Source organism: Hypanus sabinus, chromosome 14, assembly GCF_030144855.1.
Source record: "Hypanus sabinus isolate sHypSab1 chromosome 14, sHypSab1.hap1, whole genome shotgun sequence".
NCBI lineage: Eukaryota > Metazoa > Chordata > Chondrichthyes > Myliobatiformes > Dasyatidae > Hypanus > Hypanus sabinus.
The window spans coordinates 21487886-21511042 of NC_082719.1; the positions used below are offsets into that span (position 1 = coordinate 21487886).

At 41.5% G+C, this 23157-nt stretch overlaps 1 protein-coding gene across 1 annotated transcript in view; it reads right to left on the bottom strand.

Moving 5' to 3' along the window:
• LOC132405084 (collagen alpha-1(XXV) chain-like) overlaps positions 1-23157 on the bottom strand; it is a 148736-nt gene that overhangs the window by 18735 nt on the left and 106844 nt on the right. The window contains exons 23-25 of the mRNA XM_059989817.1: positions 19241-19312; positions 14930-14980; positions 10160-10186 (exon numbers count right to left, since the gene is read on the bottom strand). Coding sequence (XP_059845800.1) covers positions 10160-10186; positions 14930-14980; positions 19241-19312 — 150 coding nt within the window. The remainder of the gene's footprint in view (positions 1-10159; positions 10187-14929; positions 14981-19240; positions 19313-23157) is intronic.

The following is a 23157-nucleotide window of genomic DNA, read 5'->3' on the forward strand; positions in this document are numbered from 1 at the left end:
CATCACATTAGAAGCGCAGGATAGATTATAAAACAAAACTGTGTAAAATGGAAATAATAATCTGGACTACTATACTGCAGTAACAATAGAGGAATATTATGTTGAAATGCATAGAAATGACTTCTTTAACATTAAAGGGAAAAGTGCTGAATATGTGTAATGATAATCTCTGCCAGGGTGTGGGAAAGTGTTTGAATGATTAAGCGGTAGATTTTCCTTCAAATGTGCCTCTCTTCACTACAAAAATCTCTCATGTAATTGAATGTCTTTGAAATGTGTTTCAGGTATCCACTCTTTTCCAAATAAAAGTTACAAGAACACACATGCTCACAGTTAAATTTGTCCCTATTTTTAGTTAACTATTTGAGCCCATTCCAGTCTTAACCAAATTCACTGGCCCTTTTCTCCAACATGTTAGCAAATGTACAAATATGCTTCCTGTTCCCAAACTAGACTTGCAGATCTTGAGAATGCTTTTCATTCCCACTCCAATCCCCCAGTATATTTCTGACTCATTTCTCCCTTTCCTGAACTCTCTGACAATTTAAGAGCGATCACCAGACATTTGATGAGCTGTATTGTCTATTTTCACCTCCTTTCCTCCAAGGTTTCACTTCTCCCACACCTTCTCCCCATTTGCACTGAGGTAGCTCCACTGGCTGCACTTGCTACTGCAGGAATTAATTTTTACTTTCTTTGCTGAGACCTCCAAACTCACCAGTCTTAAGTCACAACTACTTTATCTCTCTTCTTTCCCTTGATATTAACAAGGGTGTAATTGGCTGCAGCTCACCTTTACACTCTCTATCCATTCATAACATAGTCCCTCTACTGGACACAGTACATGGGGGTCTCTTTATCCATTGCTAACACAGTCCCTCTAGAGGACACAGCCAATCTTAAAGGATGAATTTTCCCTCTATGATTTACATTTTAAACCCATTTTCCTGCTCAATCATCTTTCATTTATCTTCCATTTTGTAGCCTTATTGATCGTCACTTTCAAGATATTTAACATTCTCCCCAAGATTCAATGATATTTTCATGTTACAGAACTGCTCTAGATTTTTCTCACCAATAGTAATTAAAATAATTGGCTCTCAGTGTTTACAATTTACTTTTAAAAATGTTGTTCATTTTTAGAAATCGTCTTGTTCGTGGATCTAATGGAAGTTCAAAACAGAATTGGCAGTAGGCCCTATTTTTAATTACAAACTGTTTGGTTTATTTTTTTTTCTGTATTCTTTGAGTTACACTCACAAATCTCTACAGAGCATTCTAAGTGGCTGCATCACTGTCTGGTAATGGGGACGGGGGCATTGCACAGGATTGAAGTAAGCTGCAGAAAGTTGTGAACTCGGTCAGGTTCCGTCAAGGGTACTAGCCTCTGTAGCATCCAGGACCCAAACGCCTCAAAAAGGTGACATCCATTGTTAAGGACCCCCATCACCCAGCACATGCCCTCTTCGCATTGCCTCCATCACGGAGGAGGTACATGTGTCTGAAGGTACACACTCAATGATTCAGGAACAGCTTCTTCCACTCTGCCATCACATTTCCGATGGACATCGAACCCTTGAACACTACCTCACTACTTTGTTTTTCTATTTTTGCACTACCTGCTAAATTTAACTTTTATTTATACAAATATACTTCTAAATGTAATTCATAGTTTTTATTATTATGTATTGCATACATAATGTTGTTATACTGTACTGTTGCAGTATAACAACAAATTTCACAACATATGCCAGTGATATTAAACCTGACTCTGATTCTGAAGTTTTCCTGAATAATTTGTCGCTAAACTTCCACAATCTCCGGCCTCCCATTTACTAAAAGCTCTCTTGAAAACAGGGACAAGAGCAGAACTTTGTTACCCTGCCCCTGCCCTTGTATTTCTTGTGAAGGTGTGAACTGGCGGATGGCTGGGATTGGAAGCTGGGACATGTGTGGTGGAGGATGGGAATAGAAATTGGGCCCCAGATTCAATGGCATTAGATCTTCCAATTCTTGTCCATTTGTTTTGTTTGTAGCAGCCCCGGGGTTGGCAGGGAGAAGCCAAGCCTGCTCTAGCCAGAGCACGCTGGACATTCGGGAGACAGCAATGTCCTTTCTCACCCGAATTGATCTTAAAAACTTGGTGTGGGCTGTACCTTTCCAATCTGATACATTCCCTACTTGGAGACGGATCCCAATATCCTTGCAGGATGTCCATTTATGGATTGATTCTCTCATACCAGGAATAATATGCTGCACCTAAGGCATTTCTTAGTTATGGAAACCTAAACTGTACAGCAGCCTTCAACTTTGATCTGTACCAGCTCAGACTTTCTCTATGTATATGACCAGGGTTGGGCCAGGTACTCTACCTCACAAAGGCCTTAATTCCATGAGCATATGGAGAGTTTGTACGATTAAATGAGTGGAGTAGCTGGGAGACAGCAATGTTCTAATCAGTCAGGTTAAATGCTTTTCCGATCATTGCTTTGCTGGCCATTGGTCTCCCAAAATGTCCCTCTCCAAACCAGTTTTACACCACAAGACGTGTAAGAAGAACCAATTTCTATTCCTAAAGCATGAACAATTTTCAGAGGAAGAACTTGCGGTTGGGATTAGAGACCTGAAATGAGTGCCACCTGCTGGAACTATTTATACAGTGCATTGAACGGGACACCAGATGACGTGGCCCCTTGAGTATGCGTTGCTATTCAGCAAGATCGAGGCCGATTCTGCACTGCAAGTCCATTTTGTTTTGCAGGATCTATATTCTCTGATTCCCAAAATTTTTCCAAAAATCAATTGACTTTGGTCATAAATATCTTTAATACTCAATGACAGGGGATTGAGTTCAAGAGCCGCAAGGTAATGTTACAGTCTATAAAACTCTGATTGGACACTTGCAGTATTGTATTCACTCTGGTTGCCTCATTGTAGAAAGGACGCTCAAGCTTAAGAGAGGGTCCAGAGGAAATTTACCATGATCCTGCTTGGAGTAAGGAGCACATCACGAGGAAAGGCTGAGCCAGCCAGGGCTTTTCTCTTTGGAGCGAAGAAGATCTGAGATGTGACTTGATAGAAGTCTATAAGATGATAAGAGGCACTGATAGAGTGCCTTTTTCCCCGAAGTGGAAGTGGCTAATACAAGAGGGCATTATCTTAAGGTGATCGGAGAAAGTATAGGGGGAATGTCAGAAGTAGATGTTTTTTTTTTACACAGAGTGGTGGGTGCATGGAACATGCTACCCGGGTGGTGGTAGAGGCAGATACATTAGGGGCATTTAAGAGACTCTTAGTTGGGCGGAAGGATGAGCGAAAAATGGAAGGCAGTGCAGCAGGGAAGCATTAGATTGGTCTTGGAGTAGGTTAAAAGGTCAGCACAATGTTGTGGGCCGAAAGGCCTGAAGTGCGCTGTACTTGTTCAACCATCCACCACAGGATAGAAGCTGTAGTTTTATGACACCTGTGTGAAGCTTCTCTCCCATGGCAACCTAAATAACTGACCCCTTCACTGAGGCAGTGCCACTCTCCAGCTTGAGTGACAGACCCTGGACTTTGACCATCTCATCTCTCTGCAGGATTTCACAAATTTCAATGCCATCACCTTCTTCTTCTAAAATCTACAGACTATAGGTTGCCGTTGTTTTATTGCTCCCCATTGGGTAATTCCCTTACCGCAGGCTGCTATATAAACAGAGTTACATAAAATAAAGGGACGTGGGCTGACATGGTTAGATGATAGCTCCATTGCCAAGGGTAATATATTATTCACTAGGTATTGAGAACAAAACTGAGCTCATTAGCTTAGGACAGAGCTGTGTACAGTTGTACTGTAGCTCCTTGCATTGAAGTTCTGCCCGAATACTCCATCTTAGTCACTTGGTTAATCTGTCTGTACCCATTTGTAGACTTCACCAATTCCCTTCACAGTTCACACTCCCAGTAGCTTTGTCCCATCAATGAAGTTGGATATGATCCTTTCACCTGAGTTACTAATACAGTTGAATAAGGGCAAGTATTGATCCCCAGGGCACTGGTAAGTGGCATACCACTGTGTAGATCCACTCATTTCTACTTTCTGCTTTCTGCTCCTTAACCAGGTAGCTACCACACCAACTCCAAGAACCCTTGTTTGACATAAAAATCTTTGTGTAGCAACCTCCTGTGAAGGTACCCCAAAAGTATAGAGTGAAACAGTGCAGAAACACCAGATATGCACTGACCATCAAGAACCCACTTATACTAATCCTACCCCGATGTGAGGTATGACTCCTGCCAATGGAAAAAATCCTTCTTAATTCCATTGTTTTCAATTTTATGAAAGCTCACTTGATCAAATGCTGTCTTGAAGACATCACTCACACCTGGCTGTAATGGAACTCCATAGCTATACTTCTAGGACAAGTATTTCAGCAGACATAGAAGTTGGCACCCCTCAGACAATCTCTTCTCCCTCCCGCCATCTGGGAAAAGGCTCCAAAGCATTCGGACTCTCATGACCAGACTATGTAACAGTTTCTTCCTCCAAGCCATCAGACTCCTCAATACCCGAAGCCTGGACTGACACCTTGCCCTACTTATTTATTATCCTGTTTATTATTTATTGTAATGCCAGTACTGTTTTGTGCACTTTATGCAGCCCAGTGTAGGTCTGTAGTCTAGTGTAGCTTTCTCTGCATTGTTTTTTTTTTAAGTAGTTCAGCCTAGTTTTTGTACTGTGTCATGTACCACCATGGTCCTGAAAAACGTTGTCTCATTTTTACTATGTACTGTACCAGCAGTTATGGTCGAAATGACAATAAAAGTGACGACTTGACTTATCACTGGTAGTTGCTCTGTTTATATTCATAGCTGCTCAGAGAATGAAACAGTTTAGGTCCTCAAACAGCAAGGTCTGGTTAATATAAGGACCTGGGCTGGTAAGTGATGTGGCAGAGGAGAGGGGACAGTGGCAGAAAGGGAAGGAGGAGGGGACCCAGGGGAAGTGACAGCAGTGAGAAGAAGTGAAAGGTCAGAGAGGGGAAGGCGGGGTGGAATTGTTTACCGGAAGGAGAAATCATTATCCATACCATTAGTTTGGCGGGTACCCAGACGGAATATAAGCTGTTGCTCCTCCACCCTGAGGGTGGGCTCATCTTGGCATGAGGGAAGGCCATAGATCGAAATATCGGAATGGGAATGGGAATCAGAATTATCACTTGTGACAGATGTTGTGGAGGTGCTCGATGAAGCAGCCCCCCAATTTATGACGGGTCTCACCACTGTAGAGGAGGCCTCTCAGGAGCACCGGGCACAACAGACAACCCCAGTGTCACCTCACCTGTTTGGAACTCTGAATGGAGGTGAAGGAGGAGGTGACTGTTGAGCCACTTGCAGGGTTAAGTGCTGGGAGGGAGATCAGCGGGTAGGGACAAATGCACAAGGGAATTATGGAGAGAGTGATCCCTGTGGAAAACAAAGGGGGTTATTAATTGTATCAAAGGTTTGAACAGCACCGGATGGACTTCTAGGGGTGTGGATGGTGCTGGGACATAGGATGTTGTGAAGTATTTAGAAGTATAAACTGTGATGATATACTAAATATTCCATCAGGCAGAATTATTGGTGTTTGGCTGACTCAGTGCTCATCCATTCTGAGACCAAGGCTCTCTTTGGATGTGAGGGAAGAGGGAGGCTGTACAGATTTGCATACATAGGTAACTTGGGTCCAGTGATGGAGTTGAGGTGGCTAAGACTCCTGCTGCCTTTGGTCAGAACCCCCTTTCAGTTGCCCTTCCTGTGCTCAAGCCAGGGGCAAAGGATGGATGAATCTGGGGACTTACAGAAAATATCAGGGAAAAGTTGGGTAAAGTTCTGACATTATTTCTGTGGCAGTTGCAAGGTCATTTGAATGTAAAACAGTTGGTATTGATGTCACTACCCCACATTCGGGTCACTCCAGGTGCAGGCAGCCTTACTTGCAAGGACTTGCACATTCAGTTGTCCTACCTGTGCTCAGATCAGCATTTTTGTATTAAAACTGCAGGTTCTGCACCACCACATGGCCAAACACATTGTGAGGAGGGCCCATGATCACAGACCCATCTTAGCCATCCTAGCTAGCTATCACACACTTTGGTTCCACCTATTGAAACCCAGCACAAAATCTGTCTTGTTGCTCCTTAACTGCTGTGCCTCTGCATCGCAATGCACCCTTCCTATCGTGCGGGACCACCGATGGGGGCTGAGATCCTGGCAATGGGTTTAAGTGAGAATGATTACACTGGCAAAGACTGCTTACAATTGTCTTCCATCTGTATACGAAGAACTGAACCAATTCCTGCTTGTCACCTAGATGATTGTTAATACTAATGGAGTGAAACTGTTTACTATGAGTATAAAAGGGGATTGCTGCTATGTATTTACTTCGGTCTTTCCATGAAGATTGGCAAAAGATTTTCTCAGGACAAGTTAAAATTACAACTTGTGAGATGTCCCCGAAGTGCTTCTGAAGAGTTTTAAGTGAAGGAAGTGAACTAATAAAAGATAAACTTAAACAAGACATCACAAGACGGGACGTAATGTACATACACTCAGCAATGACTGTTAATCTTTTAGAATTATCATTTACATACTGCAGGAGTGATTTGTAAAAATGACTAATTTGTAATTAAAACAGTTAATGCATCTAATAAGACAGCGCACAATGTAACTGGGTGACAATGAGTTAGTGATTTGTTTCTGCTCCAGCACTGTGCATCTGTTCTCCAGTGTTACTCAGAGTAAGCCAGAGATGCTGGCACTCTTATGATGTAAGCTGTATTAAACGTCATCTACTTACTGGGAGACCAAGGGGTCCTCTGTCACCTTTTTGACCTGGTTCACCCTTCCCTCCTTTAACACCATTCAACCCTGGTTCACCCTAAACGTAAAAGTAAAGTCCACCTTTTTTTTGCTACTTTGAAGCTGGGACAGAAATGCATTTAAATTAATCTCAAAAAGCTACTGAAAATACCTGTGCATCCATCAAAGTATTATTCCCTCCATAGTGATCAAAGCTTCTTGCAGTCCCTCTGTATCACAGTAGCATTACTAATAGACATTCACTATTGGAAGCTATTTAAAATTTCTTTCTTTTCTATTAGACTAAGCAGGGAAGGAAAGGATCTGCAAGAGGATTATACAGTACATCTCTCAGTGTAGACTTGTTTAACATTGATTGCACCTGACAGTGTGCAGGATTTCATCCAGTTCAAGACTACATTATACTCCTTCTTGACTGAGATGTCCATGCTTCTGGTTCCTCAACAGATGTTTTCTGTCAGTTTGTAGAATATGTGCTGCTATTTTCCCCTAATCCTTTAAAATCAGCTGCCGAAATATAGAGTTTGCTGTTGACAATATAGGAAATTAAAATTTTGTGCATTCATTTGAGATTTTTCATTTTTCTGTATTAGAAAAGCTATTAGCAAACTTAATACACACAGAGACAGGAAAGCCTCACATTAAAACCATCACTGATCCCTATTGCACTGAAGAGAACTTAAAAGGAAAGCTTCAGTTGTAAAAACATTATGTTGTTTTAGGGATGTTTGTGACATTGCTGCTCTGAGAAAAGGATAGTATGCAAAAGCCCCACTTGTAACTTTATGGTAGAAGGAAAGCCATTGATCAATTGGCTGTGAATGATTGGCTATAAGTAATTTGGCCTGGCCAATCGCCTGCTGCCTTTTGCGCTTTGCCCTTTGGCACCTCTGCATTGCAACTTCAGTAGCTTGATTTCTCATTCGAAGTTGTGCTTGGAACAAAGTTTGATATCACCTTCTACACTTACAGTGAATGAGGCTTACCCGCCTGAGACTGATAGAGGACTTAAGCCTTGAGATTATGGATTTCACGGCATTCTGTGTCTGACCATTCACTGTGTCACTCAGGGAGCTATTTTGGAATGTTATGTCTGATATATTGACATATGACACATTGGAGATTGTCCTTCTTCATAATGACAGCACTCCTGCCAATTTGGTCAGATATGAGTGGGTAGGCATAAGACCAAGTTAGATATTTCTCAGTGTTGGTTCCTTTAGCATAGGGCCCAGAACCAACTGGCAACAGTTCTAACCACAACTCAGCCAACTGAGCATTCCTTGGGGCTTGATATTGCCAAACGTCAGCATTGCAGAAGTATTCAACATGGGTGTGAATGAAACTGGATGCCAGTTTAGCCGAGAAGGGGGTGGGGAGAAAGGGGAGACCCACAATCAATGAATGCTTGTTTGCTTAAATAAAACTGCTGAATTGATAAGTTCTTGAATCAAGTTTGAAGTGTCTTTGGTTGGTATACTACAACACTGTTGCAGATCATGGATCTGCCTGCAGAGATGGGATAGACAATGAAACAATAACGGAAGAGTCTAGGAGACTGGCTGATAGATTAAGCCCTTGGAGTATAACCATATCAGGCTGTAACATCGGCTGCCTATGGGACCTGTACAACAATTTTCTCAAACTTTACTGAGGAGCATTTTCCAAGGCAGAGTTGATCTAGTTCTTCATAATACCACAATTATCTTGCTTTGTGTATAGTGGACCAGGCATGGGGTAAAAGCAACGGTCTTAATCAGGATCCCAGCTATGGAATGGCACAGAAAGTCCATTTGGTCCATTGTGACTGTTGAGCATTTTGAGAGAGAAGTTTGCATGGTCCCAATTGAATTAACTATATCCATCATTAGTCCAATTCCTCGGATCTATTATTGAATGTTTTCGGGCATTGTTTCTAACTCACCATAATTTACTGCATTAAAAACTAACTCACCTCCTTCTGATTCTTTTGCCCACAATTTTAGGATCATGTTTTCCGGTTATCAAGCTTCTGGCCAGGGCTTCTTTTTATTTATTCTGTTAAATCTCTTTACATAATTGCCGAAACTTGATTGGTTTAGAAATATATTAAGGAAGCACCTTAAAGGGATTTATAACACAATGATCAGGTTGATTATAGACTCAGACCCAGAATCTACAGGAACTAAGAGGAGATCTGCACACTTGTGTATTACTGCAGAAAGAATCCTGGCTAACAAAGTGTTAATATAAAATCAGGCAAAATCCATCAGAACAGTTTGGTTGTTCTACCATTTACAAAGGACATCATTTTTCCACAAGGCTGTTCTGTGTGCTGATCCTGGTGAAATAACACACTGACAGATGCACAGAAATCTTTAGTAATACCTTTTGTGTGGTGATCCCTTTAAACCCATAAGTTCATCAGCTCTGGCAATAATGTAATTTGGAAGGCCTTTTGTTTTGAAGGGGCAATGTACTGGAAGAACTGAAAATTGTGACGAAACACATTTCTATTTCCGAATTTGCACTCAGTGACGCCAGGGAGTGAGCGCAGAGAAGGCTTATGGATGACATATCGCAGAGCGCTCCCTGTATTAACATGACGCAAGTGACCCTAAACAACACTTGATTCAGATCCACATGATCTTGCTTCATTTGATGACGATGATGCCTGTTATACAGGGCTGAGGATTGTTTTATATCTCACATTGACAGCTATTCGGGGAACCACAATAAAGCTGAATAAACACTGTTTGATTACGTTGAAGGATCATTATTGTTTTGTTCTCAGATATAAGTAGGCTGTGATTAACTGCCTGAACTACAGCTCTGGATGTCAGGAGAGTGTAGTTAATCTTTTATCCCACCATGTAGGCCAATTGTATTGATAAGATTCTAGGTATTCACAGGATGCAAATTTTGCCTGGCTCTGACATGATTTCATGAAGTTTAGGGTCTGCTGAGCCTCACAGAAATCTGTATCTCTACATTACATGAGTGAACTGTGTTGGCCTTGGTGCACAAGCCCTCCAAAAGCAACAAAAGCTCTGATGACAGCTGACCTATTAAAATTAGAACCCTAACCTTGACCTTGCATAATATCTCAGGTCAGTCTTAGCAAGGTTCTTATAAAATTTAGTAAAGTGGGTAAGGAAGCACTTGCTCTGCAGCCAGAACTTACAGGTTTAAAGACGCTATAACATTAAATCAACATTAATTAGTCAAATAAGTGACACATAGCATGCATGGCTAATTTTAACAAAGAGCATGGAGACAGATTTAAGACATTATTTGTCAGTTTACTAGATCTCCTTAGACTTTGTTGCTGACCTACCTTGGGTCCTGGAAGACCATGTGGTCCCTGTGGGAACAGAATGATGATGGACAGAAATGAGTAAATATCTCACCGTGAATTCGAACAATAACTTTCATGTACTAAGGTAATGAAGGCCAAGAAACCCAGAACTTTCAGGCCTTCCCAACACTGATTGCTACCTCCTTCAGTACCATAACTGTTCTTTACTTCTTTTTATTTTTATTCAAATATGTATCCAATTGTCTCTTAACTATGTACATGAGAAAAGGATTCTTGTCTGGGTCTAGCACCTTGCTGGTTGCACCTGCAAACAGCTTCATGCTTCATGAAGTAGTGCATTAGAATAGTTAATAACTATCTTCCTCTGTCAGCACATGCCCTTTTGAGCAACCTATCTGAAGTACAATCCAAATCTCCTACACACGTGCCCTGTGAGTTAGACTCCCAGAAAGCCAAGTTCATCTCATTTCTAAAAACATATTTTCCATGAGCCATCCATTTCTTTCTTTCTTTTCTCCCACCAAGTAGCAATCAGATTCAGATTTATTAGCAAGGACTTATGAAATATGCATCCTCTTCTTGCAAAGAAACCACCATACCCACCCCAGACATCCTCACTCCTCCCATTTGGCAGAAGATGCGAAAGCCTGAAAGCATATCGTGCCCGCGCAAGAGCAGCTTCTATCCCACTCTTATCAGATTCCTGAATGGACTTCTCATATAAGACTCTTGGCCTTACAATCTACCTCGCTATGATCTTCCACTTCACTGTCTACCTGCACGTTTTTTGGTAGTGTTTACATTTTATTCTGCATTGCTATTGCTTTACCTTATTCTAATCTGTATAAACAGTATGCAAGACAAGATATTCACTGCATCTTGGTGCAAGTGACAATAATAAACCAATATCAATATCAAAATCTGTTGTTCTCTGGCAGCAGCACAGTACAAAAACAATTACAATAAAATTACAATAAATTACAGAATATAGTGTCTGGGAATACAGGTTCATAATTTATGGAAAGTGGCGTCACAGGTAAATGGGGCCACAAAGAGAGCTTTTGCCACGTTGGCCTTCTTAGATCAAGATATTGAGTACAGGAATTTGGATGTTGGCTGGAGTTGTATTAGACATTGGTGAGACACAATTTTGGAGTATCGTGAGCAGTTTTGGTCACCTACTGACAGGAAAGATGTAAATAAGATTGACAGAGTGCAGAGAAAATTTACATGAATGTTGCTAGGATTGGAGGATCTGAGTTAAAGATCAAACATGGAGAATTGAGAGGAGATTTGATAGAGGTATACAAAATCATGAGGTGTATAGACAGGGTAAATGGAAGCAAGCTTTTTCTACTGAGGTTGGGTGGGGCTGCAACCAGAGGTCATGGGTTAAGATTGAAAGGTGAAACTTTAAGGAGAACATGAGGGGAAACTTCTTCACTCAAAGAGTTGTTAGAGTGTGGAAAGAGCTGCCAGTATGTGTGGTAACAATTTTGATTTCAACATTTAAGAAAAGTTTGGGTAGGTGCATGGATGGGAGGGGTATGGAGGTCACTGGACCTGGTGAAGGTTATTAGGTGTAGGCAATTTGAATGGGTCAGCATGGACTAGATGGGTCATAGGGCCTGTTCCTCTGCTGTAGTTTTCTATGCTTCCATGGCTCTTCAATCCCTCTAGGAGGCCTGATGTGTGTCTCCTGACTGCTAACTGCTCTACACCAGATCAAGCGTCTGTACCATCAGAAGATGATGTTTTCCCATTTCATTAAGGGTCTGGAGCTTTCACTTTCAAGAGGTGTTACTTTTCACTGTCCTGTAATCGGCTGGATTTCCCACCTAACCACTTCACAAATCTGATTATATCCTTCCGTTCATTTCCGCAATAATTCTTCGCAGTTGGGAATATCGCCTAATTTAATATCAGCGGTAGACAACCCAAAATACCAGACCTCTTTTACTGAAATCAATGTGAGTTACATCACAGAAATAAGAGGTCCTTCCCTTAAATTCCTGGATTACACATCACAGAGATACCATCGTTATTCCTGAGGGTGACTTTCAGTCTCTTTTTCTACATCAATACCTATATTTTTCAGTTTCTTCCATACTATCTGCACTACTTCCATTGTAAATTATTTTTAAACCTTGTTGTGTGCTCTTGGCACTACATTCCTATAGAAAATAGTCATTAATTCATCATTTACCCATGGTTGAACTGCATTTAATTCTTGCCCTACAGCTTGCATTCAAAACCTTCCACAATTAAGTGTGCTTTTGAGCTGCCCTTTTGTTCTATCTAATTAACCTGAGTTAGATAAGTCTCCTATATAGAAAACACAAACTGTTAAAAATCTCTCAGAACTAGACATAGGCACGTACTGCTCTGAGAAGCAGCAAAATAGATCACATTCCTCATTGTATTCTGTGGAAATGTCTGTGTTAAAGTCCATACAAAAATATTTTGTACACACAGGATTACAAACACTACGAATTCACAAATAAGTTGTGAGATCTAGGAAAGCAGCATCCACTATCAAAGGCACCCACCATCCAGACCATGCTCTCTCCTCATTGCTGCCATCAGGAAGTAGTAAAGGAGGCCTAGGTCTCGCACCTCAAGGTTCAGGAACAGTCATTACCCTACAACTATCACACTCTTATGAACCAGAGTGGCTAACTTCAATCACCTTAACACTGAGTTGATTCCACAACTTAGCGATTCACCTTAAGGATTCTACATTTGCAATACTCATCATTTATTTATCATTATTTTGTTTTTTTTCTTCTTTTTCGTTTCTTCAGAATATGAAGTCTTTTGCACAAGGGTTGTTTGTCCATCTTTGCTGTGTACAGTTTTTCATTGATTCAACTCACAGACCTCCGTTGATACCCCTGCCCCTGCTCACCCCCTCCCTATCTATAATTTTAGTCTGGTTCTCTTTCTCTTCCCCCCCCTCACTAAAATCTCCCACCAAACTACCTTTCTTTCTCTTTTATTTCTCATAATTTTCCACCTTCCTCCTAGCCCACTTCCCTGCAGCCTATCACTTCCCAGCTCTCTACTTCATCCCTCCCCCCACTTCTTATCCCACCTCGACCATCCCATGTTACTTCACTCCTGATGAAGGGTTTTGGCCCGAAACGTCATCACTACCTCCTCCCATAGATGCTGTCTGGCCTGCTGAGTTCTGCCAGCATTTTGTGTTTTTATTTATTTCCAGCATCTGCAGATTCACTCGTGTTGCCTTTTCATTGATTCTGTTGTTTTTCTTTGTATTTATGGTGAATGCCAGCAAGAAAACAAATCTCAGGGTAGTATATGGTGCCATATATGACTCTGATAATAAATTTATTTTGAACTTTGAATTCTGAGATTACTCCCTAACAGAATTGTTGAATTTCAGTTTTTATTTCTCTTATCTACTTTAAACTTAAAGGCCAGACACCATGCTTTCAACGTATTCTAACCCACAACTTTCAATAAAACTTAAGTCCATTCAATTTTATAGTATCTCAGAATGCAACCTATGCCTGATCCACTGTATGTCTTGCCATGGTTTAACTCCACAAAATGTAAAACTTCGTACTTGTCTAAGTTGGATTCCATCTGTCATTCTCTTACTACCTCCCTGCTTGATGAAAAGCTTAGCCCTCTACCTTCTCTACTTTCATTGTCCACTCATACCTTACATTCTCATCCAGATTATTAAGGTAAACAACAAACAACAGGAGCTCCAGAACCAATCCCAGTCCCTGCAGCACAGCACCCAACCTGGAAAAACAACCCTCCTCTACCCTTCTGAAATAAAGTCACAGCCATCCTCCAGTCTTCTTTGACCTCACTTGTGGCTAATAAAGACACAAAAATCTCTGCCAGAGTTCCACAATCTCCCCCTTGCTTTCCATAATAGGTACACCAGGCCAAGCCCCAGGGATTCATCCAACTTTACATTTTTCAAGACCTCTATCACCTTTCTCATTGTAAAACCCTGCCCCCTCTCCTGAACTCACAGTTCTGAACCTTTGACCAGGTCAGGGGTGAAGATTGAATACATTAGTCTGACAGATGCTAAAATAGGTAGGCTATTACTATCCTGTCAGGTTTCAATATAATGCAGCCTTGTGCATTTTCTTTGCAATTATACTCTGGAAAACAGACAATTTGAAAGAAAAGATGTGCATGACAAAATCCGGGAATGTTTTGCAACCTTTACAAACATTGATGTGGTAATAGTAAGATCCTATTTAATCGAAGAGGACTGCCCAGTAAAAGCCTCAGAGGGTTGTAATCTCAGTCAGCTCCATCGCTGGCATTCACCTCCCCACCATTGAAGACATCCTTAAAAGTCAATGTCTCAAAAAGCGGCATCCATCATCAAGGACCCCCGTCACCCAGGACATGCCCTCATCTCACAGGAACCTGAAGACACACACTCAATGCTTTAGGAACTATTTCTTCCCCACTGCTATCAGATTTCTGAAATTGACAATAAACTCATGAACTTCCTCACTATTCTTGCTTTCTATTTGCATTACTTATTTTATATAGATCTATATCTATCTATATACACACACATACATACATATATATCCTATTACTGTTTTGTAATTTTTGTAATTACTGTTTTGATTTGTACTGTTGCCACAAATTTCACGACATATGTCAGTGATAATAGACCTGATTCTCACTCTGAGGCAAAGCTCCCAGCTCTGAGACGACATGCAGTTTTTAAAGGCATCCCCAGGAACGGACCATGATGCTCTCGGAAGAGTAACTCTGACTTACCATTGGACCTGGTGGGCCTTGTGAACCAGTGGCTCCTGGGGGTCCTACGATCTGCACAAACAGATAATGGGCCAGCATGTCAGTGAGAACGCAGATCTCGCACGGCTGACTGCAACTTAGGCAATGTAGGTTTTGTTATAATTTAGGAACAATATAATAAAACACAACTTCCATTTACCGGTCATTGAAAAGAAAAAAAATAAAACTGCAGTTACTGGAAATCTGAAAATAAAACCAGAAAATGCTGGAGATACTCAGCAAGTCAGGCAGCAACTGTGGTGGGGAAAACTGTTAACGTTTCAGGCCAGTGACCTGTGTCAGAACTTTCATCTGGTGAAAGCTGATTGACCTTAAATGTCAACTACTTCTCTCTCCCTAGTTACCCACTGAGCATGTCCACCTTTTTCTGATTTAAAAAATTCCATTTATATAGTTCTTCTTGCTCAACAATATGTCCCAACATGCCTTACTGACAACTTAAAGGGACATGCACAAGGGAACTAAAGATGCGTTAAAAAGTGTCTGAAGAGAATACTTTTGAAAGAGGACGAGAAAAGGTTAGGTTCAGTGATCTTGGGAGGGAACTCATATGACAATTGATTACATTGATAAAGGACATGTTGGAACAAAGGCAAATATTTGTCACAATAAATACAAGGCTTAGGCTTGAAGGATGTCACTAAGGGGGCGGTGTGAATGGGGGCATTTCAAAAGTAGAAGGGAGTTTCTACAGCTGATATCTAGTCATCAATATGAGCTGGGGACACAGAAGTGACAAGAAAGATGTGCTTCCTGCCCTGCAGAAGGGAGTTTCTACAGCTGATATCTAGTCATCAATATGAGCTGGGGACACAGAAGTGACAGGAAAGATGTGCTTCCTGCCCTGCAGAAGGGAGTTTCTACAGCTGATATCTAGTCATCAATATGAGCTGGGGACACAGAAGTGACAGGAAAGATGTGCTTCCCGCCCTGCAGATCAATGATTGCAGCCTTCTGAACAGACTGTGCAGCGTTGACATAAACTATTGAATGCAGTGGTTTCAGAGAAGCCAAGCTTGGGGTGAAATGAATTGTAAATAGGACGGTGATAGAAACTGTGAAGTCAGACAGGTACGGATCTGTGCCGGACAATAATTTAAAGCTGGGTATGGGAAGTGTTCCATTTCGGTACGATGATTGAGAAGAAGCAACATAAACTAGAGGTAACAATACACCAATGGTGTCAGGACCAGAAATGTATGAACAATTCATCCCAAATTTCTTTCTCTTGTCTTTCTATAAAGACCAGGATCTCAAATGCCTGTAAGCTGTCCAAACTATGTCTATGGAACACTAACAGAGCTCTCTGTTCCGGCATCCATTTTTGAATTATGCCCTGTTGTGTATATTACTACTTCTGATCTGTCAGAACCCTAACTATCTCCTTCTTTGCTTTCCATAACATCTTAAGGTAGATTTCATTTGGCTTTGGGGATCTGTACACCTTACTGTGCACCAATAACTCTAGCCCCTCCTCTTTCCTGAGGCATACATGTTCTAGACTGGGAGCATACATTTCCCAGAATCCCCCATCCTTCTTCCGGGTGAGTATTGACACCAAGTGTCATTTGAGCAGCACACGTATTCCCCGGCTCCATGCAAAGATTTCCCTTTTGGTCTCTGGAGGACCTACTCTTTCGCTAACTACACACTTGTTTCTGATATATTGAGAAAAGATTTTGAAATTCTCTTTAATTCTGATGGCCAGGACCATTCATGTCCCTTTTGTGCCCTCTGAAGATCTTTTCTACATCCTCTATAAACCTCATCATTACATGATATATCATATAAATTAGGTGATCATAGTCCTTCTGTGACCATGATTGTTCTTGGCAAATATTTCTACAGAAGTGGTTTGCCATTGCCTTCTTCTGGGCAGTGTCTTTACAAGACGGGTGACTCCAGCTATTATCAATACTCTTCAGACATTGTCTGCCTGGCATCCGTGGTCACATCACCAGGACTTGTGATATGCACCATTTGCTAATACGACCACCCACCACCTGTTCCCATGGCTCCACGTGACCCTGATTGGTGGAAGGGGGCTAAGCAGGTGCTACACCTTAACCAAGGGGGTCCTGAAGACCAGCAGAGGGAAGGAGCACCTTACACCTCCTTTGGTAGAGACGTATCTCCACCCTGACACCTGTCTATAAATCTCAAAGGACTCAACTAATAAAGAATTTCCAAAACCTGATACACTTCCTTCTTTTTCCTGCTCAAACCCTCAATTTCCTTCGTTAACTAAGCTTGCCTAATCTTACCACCTTTGTGTCTCATTCTTATTGCCTCTGAATAGCTACTATTTTGTTTTTTTTTAAAATGCCTTCTGTCCATTGGGGTTTGTTTGTTCTCTGGAATAAGGTTGAGAGTTACAATGGAAAGGAGTACTAACCATTCCAAAGTAAGGATAGTCCATGGGAAAAAAGGATGAATACAGTTTGGTCTCAGGTAAATTAGAATCAAAGTTTGGTAGGGAAAATTGTCACCGAAAAATGACTGGACTTTAAAGTAGAAACACAAAAGTCTTTCTGGTTTCTTCGGAGTTCATCTACAACTTTGCCTGAGGAAATTAGAGCAATTATGCTTAGAGACATTTGGGAATAATATAATGAAAGTAGCAACTGTAAATGTGGAACCTAAGTTTTAAATATTCATAAAAAGGGGAAATTTAATAAAAGAGGTACTCTCACCTCTTCCTTAAGTAACCTCAGTAAGTCCTGTAACATTTGAATTCACCTATGGGAATATTCACTTCAGTCAACTTTTATTGCCAAATGATATCCTGAGGATTTTATATATGCAGCTGAAAGCAATCATTGAATCTTTCCTCAAGTTAAAAATCTCATAGTTTAGCAATTCTAAATCAATTGCCAACATAAATAGTAGTTGGCAGATTCAGTTATCCTAAATTGTTCACATTAAAATTGGTTGCTCTTCATTAAGTGTTGCCTTCAACTTAATTGAAGCATGAAACCCAACCAAGCCTTATTTTATGTCCAAGTCAATTTGCTGGTCAGATTTCAGCAAATTTACCTTGGAGTTTGGATTTAAGTTGTCATGTTTCTGCCAAAGTCAACAAGGCACTGAATCCTGAGACTTAGCTTTAATATTTAACACTATGTCTACTGACTTCTGTTGAGGGTTGTTCTTTAAAAATCAAAACAAACATATTTTAATGTATTTTTTCACAGATTGTTTTTTCTTTACAAAGACCTTGATTTACTATAGTTTTATTGTATAAAACTGAACAGGGTACAAATTTAAGATCTGCACAGTCATTCTCTTGGTTCCATAATCTCGGAAGATTCTGAGGTAGACTTTGTGGCCTTTTGATCTGGAGACCACCCATGACCTGGCTATGTAATAATAACATTGCTCCAAAGCTCTTCAATGTTCTTCATTGAGTATTCTGGACTTTAGTCCTCCCATCTTTTGGAATGCAGACTGGTAACTACTCAATTTAGATAAGATCAACTGAAAAACAAAAGTATGGCCTAATTTATATGCCACAAGAACAATTAGAATAGTTTTCAATACAAATTGTAAATTAGTAGAGTCTGTCACCTATCTATATACTATCAGTCTTTGATAATCTTTATCAAAAGGAGCTGATTTAATCAAAGAGCATGAAGTCCAAAGAACGACTCCTTTAAAAAATAGTAACTTACCTGAGTGATAATATGGCATGAGTCAGAAAGACTGAGGCAGATTTACAAACTGGAACTGTATTCTGCTAACATTAGGAATTGATATTAAAGATAAGGACTGAACTGAAGAGGTAGAGTGTTATAATGTATTACCTTTGCCGATTGTGCAATGGTAGCATTTGTACCTGCCTATCATCGTAAAGTTCTTCAAAAACTTCTTTCTCTTAGTTAAGGCCACAGCCTAAAGTAATTTTAATTATTAAACTGCAGACTATCACTTCATATTGCTTAGAGATGATCTACACCAACCTCACACTGGAAAGCAGAACCAATGCAGACAAAAAAAACTCACATTAAATTGACTTTACTGACCGCTGTACCAATTTTCTTCATGTGCTTACTTTAATTACCCAATTATCTAAGGATCCTGTTTTTCCTTTCTATGTCAAGATATATGTGGAAAGGGTAAAAGTAATAATACCAAATAACTATTAAGTTGTAAACAGAATTCCATCTTTCTTGGTGTCTCTTGGTGTCCTGCCTGACAATATGCAGTGGATCCCCAATCCGCTGATTTGCAACATGCTTTAATGATTAGGATGCCTAATTTCAGAGAACTTACTGAAGAGCCTTTTGGACCAGCCATCCCGTGATCTCCTTTCTCACCTTTTTCTCCCTTTTCTCCATTGATACCCTGCGTGGACAAAAAGTACAGTGAAGACCAAACAGAGAGTTAACCCACATGGAATTAATGTGATCAGTGGTACACTCCATATTCAACAATCAAATGTACTTTGTTGCTAGAAAATGTTTCATTTTTGAGGGTTGTACACAAAATCTTTAATGTTCACTTGAAGCACTGAAAGGAGGTGGAGTGACCAGATTTTGGAGTTTCTCCTTGAAAGGACAGAATCTTCAACAATTAAACAGTTGCTCAGTATTACACAGGATTGTTAGTTCACAGAGAGTTCTGAATGGAGCTTGACTGTATGATCAAGGCTGAACAGTGTTTGGTTTAATTATGGAATATTCCTTGACTTTGTTATTATAATTGGATTTTATTAAAGGAATGTCAGAATATTAAAGTTAGAAACATATTACATTGGTTATACACAAATCCTCTAGCTTAGAATGGAATGGAATGAGTTTCAGAGTGGATTCACTGGAATGAATCATGGGTTAGGGTTTAATTAGCTCTGGTAAGAAACTATAAATTTGGCGTTGTTTCCAAAAATTGAGTAACTAAGGAACAATTTGATTGAACCAACAAAGAAGCGAAATGATAATAACATCACTCTCCTCAGCTCAAAAGCACTGAAATATGGCAGCATTGTACTACAATCAGAACTTCACAGTCAATCAAACTATTTTTTGGTAATGTGGCAGCCTTATGAAATTCTGTTTAGGCTGCACCTGGAGTATTGCATTTAATTCTGGTTGCTCCATTATAGGAAGGGTGTGAAGAAGTGGTTTAGCGGGATGCTGCATGTGACACAAAGAGAGCTTGGACAAAACTGGGCTGTTTTCTGGAGCAGTAGAGGCTGATGAGGAACATGATAGAAGTTAATAAAATTGTGACAGGCATAGGTAGGGAGAATAGCTGGTATATTTTTTGCCAGGTCATCCCTTTAAAGTGAGAGGGGATAAGTTCAAAGGAGGTGTGTGGGACAAGATGTTTTGTTATACAGAAATAGTGTTTGGAATGCACTGCCAGCACAGAGGCTCTTAGACAGTTACACGAGCAGGCAAAGATGGTGGAATATAGTCATTGTGAAGGCAGAAGGGATTAGTTTAGTTTATTTGAATTGAATTTACTTAAATCTTACAACTATCCCACAACATGAGGGAGTAAAAATGTTTGTTATGACTCAGTTGCAACGTACAGACATGTGAATTTAAAAGTCTAATGGCTTGTAGAAAGAAGCTGTCCCGCAGTCTGTTGGTCCTGGCTTTAATGCTGCCGTACCGTTTGCCAGCTGGAAGCAGCTGAAATAGTTTATGGTTGAGGTGACTGGTGGCCTCAATGATCTTCCAGGCCTTCTTTCTGCACCTGCGGAAATACCCTCAGCGGAGGGAAGTTCACATCCACAGATGTGCTGGGCTGTCCATACCACTGTCTGCAGTGCCCAGCGATCAAGGTTGGTGCAGTTCCCGTACCAGGCGATGATACAGCCAGTCAGGAGGCTCTCACTGGTCCCCCGATAGGAGTTGAGTATTTGGGGACTCAATGCCGAACCTCTTCAGTCACCTGAGGTGGAAGAGATGCTGTTGTGCTTTTCTTACCACAAAGCTGGTGTGTACAGTCCAGGTGAGATCTTTGGTGATGTGTACACCGAGGAACTTGAAACTACTCACCCTCTCAACTGCAGACCCATTGATGTCGATCAGGCCAAGCCTGTCTCCATTCCTCCTGTAATCCACAATCAGCTCTTTTGTTCTCTAGGGAGAGGTTGTTATCCTGGCGCCACTGTGTCAGGGTGTCAAACTCTCCTCTGTAGGCTGTCTCATCACTGCTAGAAATAAGGCTGTTCAATGTTGTGTCACCTGCAAATTTGATCAGCAGATTGGAGCTGAGTGTGGCCGTACAGTTGTGGGTATCAAAGGAGCAGAGGAGGGGACTCAGGACACAACCCTGGGGGTCAGAGGGGCAGAGGTGAGGGAGCCTATTCTTACCACCAGTCGGCGATCTGATAGGATCCAGCTGCACAAGGCCGAGGTCTCTGAGCTTCCTGCCAAGTCTGGACAGGATTATGGTGTTGAAAGCTGAACTGTAGTCTAGGAACAGCATTCCAATGTATATATCCCTCTTCTCCAGGTGAGTGAGAACGGTGTGTAGTGCTGTGGCTTTGGCATCATTAGTAGACCAATTGGGTCAGCAGGCGAATTGTAGAGGGTCCAGTGTGGATGGTATCAAGCTGCAGATATAGTCTTTAACCAGCCTCTCAAAGCATTTGCTTATTATTGAGGTGAGTGTGGCAGGGTGCCAGTCGTTCAGGCATGCTACCTTGGTTTTCTTAGGTACAGGGACAATAATGGACGATTTGAAACAGCAGGGCACTACACACTGGGAGAGGGAGAGATTAAAAATGTCCATAAATGCACCAGCCAGTTGTTCTGCACAGTTTGAGGACCCGCCCTGGGATGCCGTCCCGCCCCGCTGCCCTATGGCTGTTCATGTTCAGTTGTCAGTCAACCATACATAAATACCCGTGAACACAGCCAAATGAAACAGCGAATCTCTAGGGCCAAGGTTCAAAACACAGTGCCAATGGTCACACACAGCACACGGCTCATATAGCACATATACAATAGCAGTAAACATACAGTCACGCAAAATATATAATATAGCCCAAGTCCCTAAGTGACATATCCCATAGACTGATGGAACAGGAATGTTGTCGGCAAGAATAAGCCTTCTGTAGTCCACAGAAGAATACACGCACGCACACAGGTGATCCAGCTTGTCTTTCAGCGAGCAAACACTGGAGAGCAACACCAGTGGGAGGGGACTGTCCTAATCCAGCGTGGATGCTGTGTCACACCATCTCAGCATCTCTTCTCCTGACGGCTGCACTGGTGACACTGCGGCACGAGGCCTAGAACTCACTACAACCAGGGCCACACAGCCTCCCCCCCACCGTTGGTCAAACCAGCGAACCCGACTTGGTGTGGACCATGTCCTATAGGATCTTGTGATCACAAGAGAAACATCCAAAACAATCACTCTCTGTTAGACCGCATGCTGTCTTTGTGCACCGACTCCGATGCCTCTCTGTAGCAGGCAGCGACACAGTCCGCACTAGGTCCAGTACCTCCGCTATCGAGTAACTAGCTGATGGGGTAGACCTGCAGTACTTAAAGTTCTTAATGTCCAGCTGAGTCTTCTGATCATAAGAAACCACTTTTGGTTGGCCCCAGAGAGGCTGCTGCATCTGAACGTGCCAGCATCTTTCTGGAGCTAAGCTACAAGGGGTTTAATTACTAGTTTACTTACGCTGGCACAACATGGCGAGCTGAATGGCCTGCTCCCGTGCTTTATTGTTGTATCTTGTCTACTTGGACCTTGTCTTGACTCTGCAATGTCAGCTGGTCTGGACGATCAAATCTCATGGAATCTGGGGGAGCCAGTCAGGCAGATTAAAAACTTGCTCAGAACTGGCTCTGAGGTAGGAAGCAGAGGGTGATGTTTGACAGTTTTTTCTCAGAATGGAGGCCAAAGACTGTTGGCGTGCCATGGGGTTAGATGTCAATGCACCAGACTTAACTGTAAGTTTGTGGATGACCCAACATGAAGCATTTCGGGGAGTCAAACTGGTGCAGGACTGGTCAAGTGAAAGGGGACCAGAGGGGCAACTGTTCTTACACAGAGAGTAATGAGTAAAATGGAATGACCTGCCAGAGGCGGAGGTTGAAGCAGATACAATAGAACCAGTTAAGAGGCACTTGCATAGGTACATTCAGGAGTGAGGCTTGAGGGAAATCGGCCGAATGCAGGAAATTCAGACTAACTGGGTGAGCACCATGGTCAGCAAGGTCTGG